The 13,986-nt window shown below is 46.6% G+C and overlaps 5 protein-coding genes across 5 annotated transcripts; 1 reads left to right on the top strand and 4 right to left on the bottom strand.

Moving 5' to 3' along the window:
* Positions 1–193: 193 nt before the first annotated feature.
* Positions 194–2,814, bottom strand: PAAG_07775 (heat shock protein SSB1; the record flags this gene model as incomplete). The annotated part of the gene is made up of 7 exons (XM_015846327.1): positions 194–462; positions 584–1,064; positions 1,137–1,844; positions 1,921–2,086; positions 2,208–2,334; positions 2,519–2,569; positions 2,769–2,814. 7 exons carry the CDS (start codon positions 2,812–2,814, stop codon positions 194–196), a joined length of 1,848 nt encoding a protein of 615 aa, XP_015700721.1.
* A 1,003-nt stretch (positions 2,815–3,817) lies between these two features.
* On the bottom strand, positions 3,818–6,916 carry PAAG_07774 (hypothetical protein; the record flags this gene model as incomplete). Its single annotated transcript, XM_015846326.1, has 9 exons — positions 3,818–4,329; positions 4,460–5,221; positions 5,255–5,324; positions 5,395–5,656; positions 5,735–6,168; positions 6,270–6,329; positions 6,403–6,445; positions 6,536–6,627; positions 6,839–6,916. The coding sequence occupies 9 exons, from the start codon at positions 6,914–6,916 to the stop codon at positions 3,818–3,820; spliced, it is 2,313 nt and encodes a 770-aa protein (XP_015700720.1).
* A 1,385-nt stretch (positions 6,917–8,301) lies between these two features.
* On the top strand, positions 8,302–8,949 carry PAAG_07773 (cyclin-dependent kinases regulatory subunit; the record flags this gene model as incomplete). Its single annotated transcript, XM_002790428.2, has 4 exons — positions 8,302–8,405; positions 8,522–8,666; positions 8,764–8,822; positions 8,916–8,949. 4 exons carry the CDS (start codon positions 8,302–8,304, stop codon positions 8,947–8,949), a joined length of 342 nt encoding a protein of 113 aa, XP_002790474.1.
* A 544-nt stretch (positions 8,950–9,493) lies between these two features.
* PAAG_07772 (hypothetical protein) lies at positions 9,494–10,745 on the bottom strand (the record flags this gene model as incomplete). The annotated part of the gene is made up of 4 exons (XM_015846325.1): positions 9,494–9,571; positions 9,695–9,742; positions 9,848–10,310; positions 10,507–10,745. 4 exons carry the CDS (start codon positions 10,743–10,745, stop codon positions 9,494–9,496), a joined length of 828 nt encoding a protein of 275 aa, XP_015700719.1.
* A 727-nt stretch (positions 10,746–11,472) lies between these two features.
* On the bottom strand, positions 11,473–12,943 carry PAAG_07771 (hypothetical protein; the record flags this gene model as incomplete). The annotated part of the gene is made up of 4 exons (XM_015846324.1): positions 11,473–12,178; positions 12,243–12,393; positions 12,459–12,751; positions 12,816–12,943. The coding sequence occupies 4 exons, from the start codon at positions 12,941–12,943 to the stop codon at positions 11,473–11,475; spliced, it is 1,278 nt and encodes a 425-aa protein (XP_015700718.1).
* Between the last annotated feature and the right edge of the window lie 1,043 nt (positions 12,944–13,986).

The raw sequence follows: 13,986 nt of genomic DNA, 5'->3' as shown, positions 1-13,986 counted from the left end.
GGATATGAGAAAATGCCAGTTACACAAGGGGCACACACAACGGCGCAACATCACAGCCCTTGACACCCCACAAAGCGGGGGGGAAAACGTCTATCATCCCTTTCTTTTTCTTCCTCAAAGGAAAAAGAAAAAAAAAAAATAACCCGGAAACATCAACGAAAATCGCAGACAACCACAAGCAGAAGAAGAAGCTTTACCGCGTAGCCATCGCCTTAGTAATCAAACGCTTAAGAGCCAGTTCTTTCTTCTTCAGATCCTCGGGGGACGAATCCTCAATCTCCAGCTGGGCCATGGCGTCGCTGAGAGCGGACTCGATCTTCTCCTTGTTGCCACGCTTGATCTTCAGGGACATGGTTGGGTCTGAAATGATCTCCTCGACGCGTGAGATGTACGATTCAAGCTGCTGGCGGGACTCAAAGCGCTTGCTGAAGGCCTCGTCGCTGGATTTGAATCTAGCGGCGTCTGTTGGCAGAGAGAAAAGAAGTGGGTTAGTTAGGGTTTTTTTTTTTTTTTTTTTGGGGGGGGGGGGGTATAGTGTTTTCAACTGGTTTAGTTGGGGTGGGGTTTGAATACATATACATACCGTTGATCATGTTCTCAATCTCGGTGCTGGAAAGCTTGCCAACGGCATTGGAGATGGTGATATTGGCACTGCGACCAGAGGACTTCTCCGTAGCAGTAACCTTAAGGATACCATTGACATCAACCTCGAAAACGACTTCCAAGGCCGCATCACCAGCCTTCATGGGTGGGATGGGAGCGAGAGTGAACTCTCCGAGGGAGGTATTGTCTTCACAGTTGGTGCGCTCACCCTGGTACACGGGGAACTGGACGGTTTGCTGGTTGTCGACGACGGTGGTGAATGTGCGCTTCTTGATGGTGGGGACGGTCTGGCCGCGGGGTACAACGGGGGCGAAGATGTTGCCCTCCATGGCGACACCGAGGGAGAGGGGAACGACGTCGAGAAGGAGAAGGTCGTTGGTGTCGGCGGAGGTGGCCTGGCCGGAGAGGATACCGGCCTGGACGGCGGCACCGTAGGCGACGGCTTCGTCGGGGTTAATGCTCTTTTTTTATCGTTTGTTAGTTTCAGGCTCCATTTTTCAGATGAAAGAAATAGTTTTTTGGGGGGATTTTACCTTCTCGAGCTTCTTGCCATTGAAGAAGTCGCTGAGGAGCTTCTGGATGCGGGGGATACGAGTGGAACCACCCACAAGGACGATCTCGTCAACTTTGCTCTTGTCAATGTTAGCGTCCTTGAGGACTTGCTGGACAGGTTCCAAAGTGCCAGAAAATGCTTTGGCGTTCAGATCCTCGAAACGAGCACGGGTGATTTGGGAGTTAAAATCCTCGCCATCGAAGAGAGAATCGATCTCAATGGTGGTCTGAGTGGCATTGGAGAGAGTACGCTTAGCACGCTCGCAAGCAGTGCGCAGACGGCGGAGGGCTCTGGGGTCTCCAGAAAGATCCTTCTTGGTCTTGCGCTCGAATTCCCTCTTGAAGTGTTCGAGAAGGTTGGTGTCGAAGTCCTGTCCTCCCAGGTGGGTATCACCAGCAGTAGCCTTGACAGTGAAGACACCGCCCTGGATGTTCAGAAGGGAGACGTCGAAAGTACCTCCACCGAGATCGTATATGAGGACATTGCGCTCCTTCTCGGATCTTCCTGAGCCAAGACCATACGCAATGGCGGCAGCGGTGGGCTCGTTGATGATACGGAGGACGTTCAGACCGGCAATAGCACCGGCGTCCTTGGTGGCTTGTCTTTGGTTGTCGTTGAAGTATGCTGGGACGGTGATGACGGCTTTTGAGACCTTCTTGGCGAGTTTGGTCTCAGCAACTTCTTTCATCTGTTTTTGTAAGGGGACTGTTAGTTATTTGATTTTTCCCATGGCGAAAAAGCTAAAGATGCAGCGAGATACACACCTTCATAAGGACCATAGAAGAAATCTCTTGGGGAGAGAAGGTCTTGGTCTCGCCCAGATACTGGACCTGGACAACGGGGTTTCCGCCCTGGTCAACGACCTTGAAAGGCCACGACTCGACATCCTTCTTGACAACGGGGTCGTCGAATCTCCGTCCAATCAACCGCCTATTATTCCAGAAGTATTAGCAAATCAATCTAACGAAAGGGGGTTTTCTTCTTTATATATATATATTAAAAGTAAATAACAATAATAATAAATAAATAAAGAACATTGAGAACAACTTACTTGATATCAAAAACGGTATTCTGGGGGTTCATGGCAGCCTGGTTCTTGGCCGCCTCGCCGATCAAACGCTCCTCATCGGTGAAGGAGACGAAGGAGGGGGTTGTGAAGCTACCCTGCTCGTTGGCAACTGTTTAGTGGGCAGATGAGAACCCATTGTTAGCACCACTATTTACTTCTCGAAGTTTTTCATTGCGGTTGGATAGGTGGTGTACAGTGTGTGGGGCGAGGGGTTAAATATTCAAAGTTGTGCGTGGGTGGTAGATATTGTTGTGTGCCGGAGTCATTTTTTGTGTGGGAAAGAAAACACATACTGATTTCGACATTGTTGCCCTCGTAGTTGGCAACGCAAGAGTAGGTGGTGCCTAAGCAGAAACGAAGATATTAGTTATTGCACTTTTATTATTAATAATAATATTATTAATAATATTATTATTATTTGATTTCGATTTCGATTTCTCTGTTTCCTCCTTTACAGAGGATTAATAAAATTGTGTTTGGCATCCGAAGGGGATATGTGGGGTTGGAGCTTGGATAGGCAATAACTATATCAATCAATCTTACCAAGATCAATGCCGATGGCACCCTCATAAACTTCGTCGGAAGACATGATGAAAAAATGTGAGTGTTATCTTTTTATTTCACGCCGTTTTCTACCGAAATCAAATAGGAAGAAGAAGCGGTGAGCGGAGGGGGAGAATGGACGAGGAAGAGAAAAGAGAGGACGAACTGGAGGTTGGATGAAGAAATAGAAGAGGAAGAGGAAGAGTGAAGAGGGAAAAGACGACGAAAGCAGACAAAGAAGAGAAAATGAACTCGGTGTTGATGTCGAGGTTTTTGGTTAGTCGATGGTTTTTTTTTTTTTTTTTTTTTTTTTTTTTTTTTTTTGGCTCTTTGACTTTTTTTTATCCCCCAGCGGCTCATTTATCGAGGCCCAAAGCTTGGACCAGGAAAAACGTGACGAACCAAGGTCCTTGAGAGCAGCGCTAAGCCTGTTTGGGGCTAGTTACGATGATAGCTTAGTCATCAGACTGTCAAGGCAAAGGGGGCAACGCGAGGGGCAAAAACAGTGATATTACTGTGGAACCTGAGGTGAATTTTCCCTAGGTAGTTTAATTATAATACAGGAAGAAGAAGAAGAAGAAGAAGAGGAAGAGGAAGAAGAAGAAGAAGAAGAAGAAGAAGAAGAAGAAGGGAAAGACCAGTGGCAACAAGGGTGCACTGAGGCAACCCTCGCACATGGCAACTAGCTAATAACTGATAATTAATACAGTAGCAAAAACAAAGGGTACAGATCGGAGCACGGAGAAGTTGCCGAGTAAGTGGTTTGAACGCCTGCAGAATGTGGCCGCCGCCTTGAATCGAAAAGAAGTCCAGCCACCTACCAAAACCAGTAGACCATATCATATACGCCTCATGTCGCTGCGAGAACATGGCAAAGGAGGTTGGCGGGGAGGGGAGGAATTAATCAACAGAATAGGGTAAGAAGACACGGGAATGACTGAAGTGTAAAGGAGAATTTAGCATCCAATCCAATATAACTTGGAAGGGACACCGTTAATCCCCTCCTCCCCCTTCTCCTCTCCAACCCCCCAAAATCAAAGGTTCCACAACTACCTCCTCATCAAATTCACATAAACCGTCAGCCGCTCATACTCACTCTCCACCTGCACAGGAGCCCTCGTTCCCCCTCCACCTCCCCCTCCACCTGCACCTGCACCTGCACCTACAACCGAACTTAAAGCCGGACTTACCCTTCCCCGCGCAGGACCAGCACTCATCTCAACATCAATCCTCGTAATCCCTACCCCAAGCCTAACCTCATAATACGGCCTTGTCGGATCCATCGTCCGCGCCGGCGACAGCATCGGCGATATCCGATGCCCGCCAGCCGTGACGGTGAGTTGTGTTTGGCGCTGTAGAGGACTGGAGCTGGAGCTGGAGCTGGGGTTAGGGCTGGGGACGGCGATTGTGGGAGATATGCAGATGACGTGTGCTTTGGCGGGGAGATTGATGGTTATGGATTGGCTGGTGAGGGTTGGGGAGGGGGGAATATCGAGGAGGATGGATTTGGAGAGGTTGAGGTTTGGGTGGCTGGATAATCGGACGTTGGAGAGGAGGGCGGCTAATGGTGGTGGCATGGGTTAAGTGGTTAGTAATTTGTTTGGGCCAGCTTTTCTTTTCTTTCTTTTTCTTAGGGGCGCCATTTTCTCTGGCTTCAATATATATAGAGAGATATCTATGGGTTACCTTACCTCGGCCTGGCTTTCGTAATCTCAGGTTCAACCGCGGCACCGCTGTGGGTGTAAATGGATAGGGATATGAACGAGAATTAAACGCCCGTAACAGAGTCTCTGAGTTATTTTTTTGAACCAACGGGGCATCCGTCGATGGTGGCATTTTGCTAGACAGTTCAGCTGGTCCGGAAACTGTGCGATTTCGTGCGTTAGGAGGCGCTTTTATATGTTCCTGGATCGTCCTGCTCCTGAGAGTAGGAGTTGATAACCCTGTACCTTCAACTTTGGCCGCAGACGAAGGCCGCACAGGCGATGACCCCGCATTGCTTCGTTGCTGTTGCTGTTGTTGTTGTTGTTGTTGTTGTTGTTGTTGTTGTTGTTGTTGTTGTTGTTGTTGTTGTTGTTGTTGTTGTTGTTGTTGTTGTTGTTGTTGTTGTTGTTGCTGCTGCTGCTGCTGCTGCTGCTGTTGTTGTTGTTGCTGTTGTTGTTGTTGCTGCTGCTCTTGCTCCTGTGATCGCGTGCTTCGCGTCGAAACCGCCCTGGTCCCAGAACCAGATCGATCTCTCAGCGTTCTTGTGGGCGGTGTCGGCCGTTCCGGTACTCCTAGTCCATTAGATGTGGCTGCCTTGACATGTTCCTGCTGCCTGCGCAGCGCTTCATTATCTATCAAAACACCACCCTGTCGGTGTTCTATATCCGCCGATGGCTGTTGATCACCAGTTTTCCCAGGAAATCGCAACGTGAGTTTCTGCGGCGCTGGTTCTGGGGTCTTTGTGGTTCCTACACGCAGCTAAATGCGTGGAGTAGGACTACCCCCATTTGTCGTCGGGGCGGGTTCAGGGACCTGCTTTCGTGCTTCCGCAAGAAGCCGATGGAAGTATTCCTAGCACCTTGTTAGCGAAAGTGAAACCTACACTATACCTCGGAAAGAAATCCACTTGTCGCAGAATTACCTCTAGCGACCCAGCAAGGGCAAATATTTCACTGCCATCCTCATTAAATTCTCTGGCATTGCGCCAGATGTAGCTGACCTCCTCCTCGAACGCATCCCACGTCTTGAAAGGAGTGGTTTTGGTAGAATTCTTGCGTCCGTCTGTGCCTCGGACCAGTTTTAGGATGGCCCTGAGGGACACGGGATGCTTTATGATTTCATAGTACTCCTTGTATAAATTCCGATCCGGCATACTGAGGAACGGGAAAAAGACTTCTTCGCCACTAAATGTTGAGTTAGCACATTACAATAGCGTTGCAACTTTGGTCGCAGGCAATTGCATGCAAAGCAAACAATCTCACTCTGAATCCTTTAATCGAATCATTCCAGCAATGATCTTCTCCTGAGCACTTTCAAAAGTTTCCCCCTCAAAATTCAAATGCGCGTTCTCACTGGAGTCACCCTGTTCCACGCCCGGTGTCTCGACTGCGGATGACTTTTCCTCCTCAACTTTAGTGTCTTCGTTAACTTCAGGTTCCGGGGACTGGACTTCTTCTCCTTCCCGTTCCACTTCTTCTTCGTCTTCTGGTATCGGGGTAGCAAAAGGTGCGTAGTTCGGATCGTTGTATGCGGGGTTTATTGTAGACATTCTATTCGCGACTAATTTCCGTATGCGCTCAGCGTTGGAAAAAATCATTGATCCTTTGTCATTGTAATACTTGGCGTTGCTAACCATCCTCCGGAGGTCACTTTCTACAGGAGTTAAACAAAGGTATTCACGTTTTTTCAGTTTGTCCTAAAACATCGCCAAAACGCGGAATCAGTTAGTGATTAAAATGCAAAATATGTGCTTGAGGTAAACATATCACGAGTCCCTTGTGGAAGATTGAATCATACCTCGACAGTATCCAGGGCAATTGGAAGGCGAATCGCTTTGTAATAGTGCGGATTTTCTTCCTGTTGAATGACAGTGGTTAGGTTACGATGCGCAGTTGGCAGGGGATTAATTGGTAGCTGAAATAGAGCTCACCCGGTTAGGAAGATGGAGAAATTCCGTTGCAACAAGTTGTCCACTATCGTGAAAGAAGTACATAAGTTAACGGGGGCATTACTAAACAAACATCTCCAGGAGAGCGACCCATGCAAATCATCCAATTACATACTGTTTATCAGTCGCCTCCTTGATCAGCGCGAGCAGTTCTAGACCTGTTTCTGTTGTTTTCTCAGGGGTCTCGTCTGTTTCGGGGACATAAGTCTAGTCGGCATCGACATTTAGCTCAGATATATTAAGATCAAAGCACACGATGGAACACGAAGGGACCTTGGGGATGCGGGGAGGCGTGCTATTTAGCCGGAGCCGGGGAGAGGGTCAATCGTATTTCGGTTCTCCCTGACAACAACCAATTCCCAGCACCGGTTGAGAACAACAACAATGGTAAAAAACCACACCAAACTGGCAAACTTACAGAGGTCCTGCGCCGTTTCTGGCCCTTTGTGGGGCCTTCTGGAGACCCCGCCATCGTTCCCCGCCGTTTAGTTGTCATGCTTGCGGAGTGTCTTTGGGGATATTGCGACGAGAAAGCCAGGGCAAGGGGCAAGAGTGAGGTTCGCAATTGGGTGGACCGAGGGTAGGCGGGATTTAGACATGAAGAGTCGCGGGTGATAGCAGCGCTCATGCGGCGGGAGACGGCACAGTAGCAGAGGGCGTGGCTGGCGCAAAATGGGCAGAGGTTGGGATGTCGCAGCGTAACTGAACGAGAACAAGACGATGATGCTGCAACGCGACATGACGAGGTTAGAGTACACACGGAGTATTGGAGAGTATGGGGTGAGGTTCGGTACGGTATAGTACGAATCTCGGTGATAGTTTTGCGTGGAAGTGTTGCAATATTACGGTATCATAATACACGTGTTATTTATGGGTACATGTTCATATGTCAAATACGCGCAGATACACAGGAAATAGCTCCAATAAACAAATACAGTACAGTACAGTACAGTACAGTACACTAACGTAATCAAACCATCAACTTCCCAGCATCACGAATATTTGTGATATTCCTACAGTACAATAGGACACTGTATGATGAAGCCAAGCAAACCAGTATATAGAACAACGGAGTTTTGATATCATGTGAACGAAGCGATTAAGGGAGTGGAGAAATACATTACTTATTATGATATATTTCACCGCGAATTTGGCCACTTTGTACCATCACACAAATTCAGTACGAGCGACCACCTCTAAGACAAACAAACAAGACAAACACAATGTGTAATTTCCCAGACTAAGTTCGTGTGGTGGTACAGTTGAAATACGCTATTCCCCAAATCACCGAAACAACAAATGATTACTCGAACCGCTCACTTACTGCTAGCACACTTTCACTACTACTCACTACTCACTGCTCGCTGTGAGAGAACTTGTCAACCCAACCCCTCTCGCATATACTTGCCATTGGCATTTCCTACAACAACTACTGCTACTGGACACCAACTAGGCCTCCTTCTCCAGTCACGGCCCGTGAGTTAGGAACTAAACAACCCGCGTTGCGCCTGTTTTTGCCGCTTGAAGAGGAAGCGTACACATACAACTCGCCTCTTCCTCCCGTGGTCCCGCTTCGCATGGTCCTTCATTTGCATTCTAATCTCTTCCTCCTTTCCCTGCTGGAGGAAAGACACTGTCCGCACTCATTCTTTCCCGCACTCTACCAAAGTCCTATTTTACGATTGAATTGGTACGTTGCGCACGTGTCTAAAAACCACTTGCCCGCGCTCAATACATCCATCCCAGCTGGGCAGGCCCCCTTTCACCTGAAAAGAATCCTATACGACAGAGAAAACTATACCTATACCCATCCTACAATAGGTACCTAATTTGGATCCCTCTGTTTTGAAAAACAGACAGCAACTACGTTCTTTCGTGATCATGGATATCGACTACTCTCGAAGGAACAAGAAGCCCCGGCTACTCCTCGAGCCGGAGCGGGAGAAACTGGACGAGTTTATTGAAGGCATACATTATTCTTCAAGGTATGTATTGGTCTGTCTTTGCTTATACGTGGAAGAAACCCATTCTATTTATTTTTAAAAAGAATATCCCACCCACCAAAGACACATTTGCCCTTCTGACACACCCATTTGTACAGATATTCAGATAGCGAATTCGAGTACCGTCATGTCCAACTACCCAAAAATATGCTAAAGAACATACCCACCGACTATTTCGACCACTCCAAGGGAACGCTGAAGTTGCTGTGGGAGGAAGAGTGGAGAGGCCTGGGCATTACGCAGGTATTTTGATCCTGCCTGGCGCAAAAGTGCCATCTAGATTTCTCATCGTGGAACATGCTGACACTCTGCGTTTCTTTTTTGCCTTTTTTTCTTTCAGAGCTTGGGCTGGGAACACTACGAAGTCCACGAGCCAGAACCACACATTTTGCTCTTCAAGTGAGTTTGTCGTCATGAGTTCCTCCAATCTGCACGTTCTGTGTTATATCATTACCTCCTATATCTTATTACTGACTGGTTGGCATCATACAGGCGACCAATTAACTACCAGCCTCCCACCAATTAATGACAGTCTGATTGTCCGCCCTCCCCCTTCAACTTCCAAACACAAGAAACCAAAACCTTAATGATGTATGCTGGGGCGTTCTTACATTAAAGCTAGTTTCCTCAAGAGTAATATAGATCGAAATGATCAGTTTCCGTTTTTCGAATTTCACCACTACAACAAACAACAACCAATCGACTTTGGGAATTATAAATGGCAATTTTTCTGCATTCCCTTATCATATTGTTCGCGACTACTTGTTCTTTTCCCTTATCTGTTCCAAATGTCCACATCAAATAGATATTTATTCCATGTCCTCTCAATTTTTGCTATTAAGTTGTGTAATTACAGAGGTCTCAATATTTCTCTTCTGAACAAGCGTCACAGACACCGCAGAACAACCCACCCCATCTCTATGGTTTTTTTTTGTCTCTTTTTGTACTATGTGATACACACATCAACCCACACTCCCCTCTCCTGCTAGAACGAAAACATTTGAATTCAAAACCCCAATTTCCTCGCTCCTTTCCTTTTCATCCTAATTTCTCCTGAGTCAATGTTTTAATCACACAACATTCTTCTCAAGCCATTTCTCCCATTGTTCTGCCGTAAATCTGCTGCTAATGGTTCTCTCCTCAACGCCCTATAATCCAGCAGCATCCGACGAGTTAGTATAACAACTGTATTACTGCCAAAAAAAAAAAAAAAAAAAAAGGGGGGGGGGGGAATGGAGCACAATTGCCAAAACTCTCCAAAGTTTACTTACATCAAAATATACCGTAGGCGTAAAATGCACCCCAATCAGCCGCGAAGCCTGCCCGAAAAGCAAAAAAAGAAAAAAAAAAATATCACATTAGCAACCATCACGGAAAAGGAGAATAAGTAAGGAGTAGCTAGAAAACAAATAAGAAAAACACACCTTCACCATAACTTTCAAATCCCCAGTTACCCCATTCCCCCCATTAAGGTCTCCCTGCTCATCCGGCTTATCGCTAACAGCCAACATCTTCAGCAACGCTGCCTCATCGACCCCGACGCCGGCCGCAATCTTCGCCAGACGCGCATACGTCTCATTCCTCGTCTCGTTAACGACGTTCGCATCAAAGAACTCCGTCTGTCTGGCGAAGAGCGCGGCGCTGAAGGGCCAGAATTTCTCCGGCGCAAGCTTTAGGACGGCTACGCCAGCTTCGTGGGTGAGGGTTGAGGAGGGGTGCCAGGGTTGGATCTGCTGGCGGAAGATTACTTGGAGACTGTCGCGGTAGTGGGGGTTTTTGGAGAGGAGTGGGGTTATGGTTGGGTAGAAGGTGTTGAAGAATTTGGCGGAGTACTGAGGGAGGGAGGTTGCGGGGTTAGTGTCTAGTTTCTGGGGCTTCGAAGGCGTACTGTACATATGTATGTGTCTTCATATATGGGATGGATGGGGGTGGAAAATGGGGGTTATCGTACGGGGCAGACATAGTCCAGGTCTATTTTGATTGGAGATTTTGGTGTTAGTTTTCCTTAGATTTAATAGCCATTGGATTGCATTGGATGGAGAGATATGTGATGGAGATGGGACCAGAATATCATCACACTAACAAAATTCCAGCGTGTGCTTGGTCTCCGTGCCTCCACTCAGGGAGAGCTTCTGGCCGGCGAATTGGGGATTTAGAGTCATGGTATGTCTTGCTTGTAATCTGGCTTGTTCTCAGTGTAGGTGGATTAGATGGGAATTGGAAACAATGTTGGAAGCAGAGGGTGTCGGCGGGGAATTGTTTCGCAACGGAGTAAACTGGAGGGTCGTGCAGGGTTAACCGGCTGATTGTGGATGACGACATCGCGGCTACGCTGGAATCATGGTTATTGGCTAACTGTGGCTAACCAACCACACGACTATGTCCAACAACACCCCGAAACCGGAGCAGGTGGGGGATTAGGTGTCTAGGTAGTTTATCTGTTGCCCCTGTTGCTAGAAGCGAACTGTTACATAGTCGCCCAGTCCTGAGAGGAATCCCCTGCAGCTGGCAGAAAGCTGAGACTGTTGATCTCCCCATCTTTACATGAGGGTGCCGTAGATCTCCAGGGGTTTTCCGCGCTTTAACCGCCGTCACTCTCTTCTGCTAAACATACTAAAAATATGGGAAATTGCATGACCGATTGCGATTGATTACATTTCTATATATATTGTCTGGAGCTTGGAAGCTAGGAAACCAGGAAAAAAGTAAGAATAATGCTCACATTCCACTTCGCAGAGGGTAAAAACTGTTGCATATGTGAATTTTGCCAACATGCTACCTTGTGCAAACCATATAGAACGCCGCCACCAGCCAATATAGAGAGACAGGAATGCAAAAAATAACAAAACAAACGTGGGGTTATCAAGAAGATCATATATATCCACCGGCTGAGAGTTAAGGGTAAAATGTAAGCACCTGAAGAGAAAACGCCGGAGGAATAACTGGCGCATAGCAAAGCGGTGAGTAGATGGCTGGAAGGAAAAGAGAAAAGAAAAGAAAAGACGTAGCAAATTTACAGACAACTTCGCATCAAAGTCATCTTGGGTGGTTATGAGCTCTTATCAGCAGAATCGTCCAGTCCTTTTTCTTGAGAGTGCCGTTTATGGACACAATTAAGATATTTTGATCTGTAAGGGAAGGTGTTAAGAACGAGAACATTTACCTCATACCAGCTCTTTTTTGCCGGCTCATAAATACCGATGATATGGACCTCGCAACCCCCCTTTGGCCCTGAGAAGAGAGCAATACCATTCATCCTGAAGGACCCCTGTTGCGGAGTTTTGTTCTGTGTCTTCCGCCGGGACAGCAGGAGAAATAGCTTGAATATCTTTATTGCGATGCGAACGTCAGAGATTGGCTCTCTTGGTACCCCAGCTTGGTTCTGCAAAGCGGAGCTGGCCTTGGAAGATTGAAATTCTGTGGAGCCACCAGATTTGGTAAGATCTGCTGTCCCCGTGTTAGACGTCAGGGGATATGTCATGGATCGAGTAAAATTGGATGCACTAGCAGAATCTGTATCTTTTGGTGAAGCTATGTGACTTTGATCATTTGTTGTCCGTCTGTTTGACGATTCTGTCTGGGGAATTCCCAACATCTTTCGAAGCTTCGCTATTTTCGCTGTAAACAAATACTCCCCAGCAGCCCAAGATGATGTCATGAGGGACCAAGGTTCGAATATGCTGCGAATCCACTCTCCCCGATTCCTAGGTATTGGGCGAGTCGTCCAAGATATATCATCTCCTCTAAACTCAAGGCTATATATAATGCATCAGCAAAAGCAAGCTGCTTATCTATCGATTTCGTAATCGGGTTACTTACCCGGGTTGGACATAGCCGAGAGGTTTCTGAGTGGGAAAATTGAATTTAATGGATGTTCTTCTAGTAGGTTTCAGAGGTGTACCAGTCACATCGGTAACTGTCTTGGCTACCTTCTCGTTCACTATTTCGGTTGCTCTATCTAACAAATCGTCTGGAAGAAAGGTTAGGAACTGAAGTTTTGATAAGAAAGATTCTAAAGGTTGGAGTAGTCCCTACTTCTCAATTTAATGAATTGTTCATTGTCATTTGCGAATTTCTCGAACGTTTTCCACTCGGGATCATCTTCGCCGTATAGTTCTCCAGGTACGGTATACGGCAACCCGATAGGGATGAATGGTATACCCGGCTTCTGGAGGTTGTCATCCCCTTCAGTATCCACTTGCTGTTCTAGGCTGAGCTCTTCAGCAGTACTTTCATCGTTCGCCACCAAACGATCCAACGTAGGCCCTAAAATTGCACCATAGACTTGGGTTGCGATGATGACGGCCAGAATCGTGGATGCACCTCTCCTAGTGTGCCAGTTAGTTTGAGTTTGTATATATATGCTACTCAATTTGGTTGAATTAGACGTACCTTAATGGCCTTTTGATCCTCACTCGCTGGACTTGCACGATCCCATTGTAGCTAGTAAAAGACCGTCGGATGGTTTGGGGCACTCGGAGGCGACAGGCTGGAGCGACCCGTCTAAAGTTCCGAAGCATTTGAGCAACTTCTATCTCTAAGCTCTCATTCTTGGTTGTGAAAGGCTGTGCCTTCAGGGGAGACAAAGGACGGAGCGTGACGACAATATCAGAGGCTCATTTGGGACAGCTGCAATCCCAGGATTTTGCCAGATACTGTGAATAAATAAACAGAGAATAATGATTATCAATGCAAAATCTATGAAGAAACTAGGAGATTGGCAAGTATTAGAATGTGGAAGATATAGAAGTGATATAGTCTGTTCTTCAGACTTATTTTCCTGCACAAACCCTCCACATCAACAATAACTGGATCTTATTTTACTGTCCACGGTTGCCAAGATAATAGTCACGTGATTTTTTACTTTTGCAAAATACAACTGTCCCACTGCCCAACCTTGAGAAACTTTGGTATAAATTTCTGTTTCTTGCTTTTTGACCGCGCCGTATGTACTTCCAAAGGTGCTCAGGGCAAAAGATCGGAATCCTGCTGTTTATTAGCATTATTTGTATTATCTATTTAGTATTTATTGTTTAGTTACGGAGGAAACTGCCGGTTATATCCGGGCAGTATCACACTTCATGACCCCATTGCGGAAGGCTAGCCATATTTCAATGAGATGGGAATCCCGTGGAGAGAGGCATTAAGGATATACAACCTCCTTTCTGACTCCTACTTCAATAATAGGCTAGCTATTCCTTTCTGGCTGGGAATCAAGTAAATAAACACGGTGATGTTGTCGGGACCTCGTTGGATAGCTTGCAATTGAATAGAAGAAGCCATAGGAATGGCAATTTTCAAAATTAATCCACACGGGGGGATACCGGGGGAAAATATAGGTTCTTGTACTCAGGTCGGAAGGATTTGGTGCTATCTCGAATTTGAAAAAGAAAGGAAAGGAAAAGGAAGAAGAAAACATATCGGTCTTTCTACATATTTAGCCATCGTACTCCGTACAGCTAGCTCAACTGCCGTTAACTGTTCTTAAGGTATGTATGACAGGGAATCGAAGAATAATCAGTTGAACAAATTAAAGCTGAGCGGCTGTCAATTAAAGTATTTC

This window comes from Paracoccidioides lutzii (assembly GCF_000150705.2).
Source record: "Paracoccidioides lutzii Pb01 unplaced genomic scaffold supercont2.25, whole genome shotgun sequence".
In the NCBI taxonomy this organism is placed as follows: Eukaryota; Fungi; Ascomycota; class Eurotiomycetes; order Onygenales; family Ajellomycetaceae; genus Paracoccidioides; species Paracoccidioides lutzii.
This window is presented reverse-complemented; position numbering and strand designations above follow the sequence as displayed.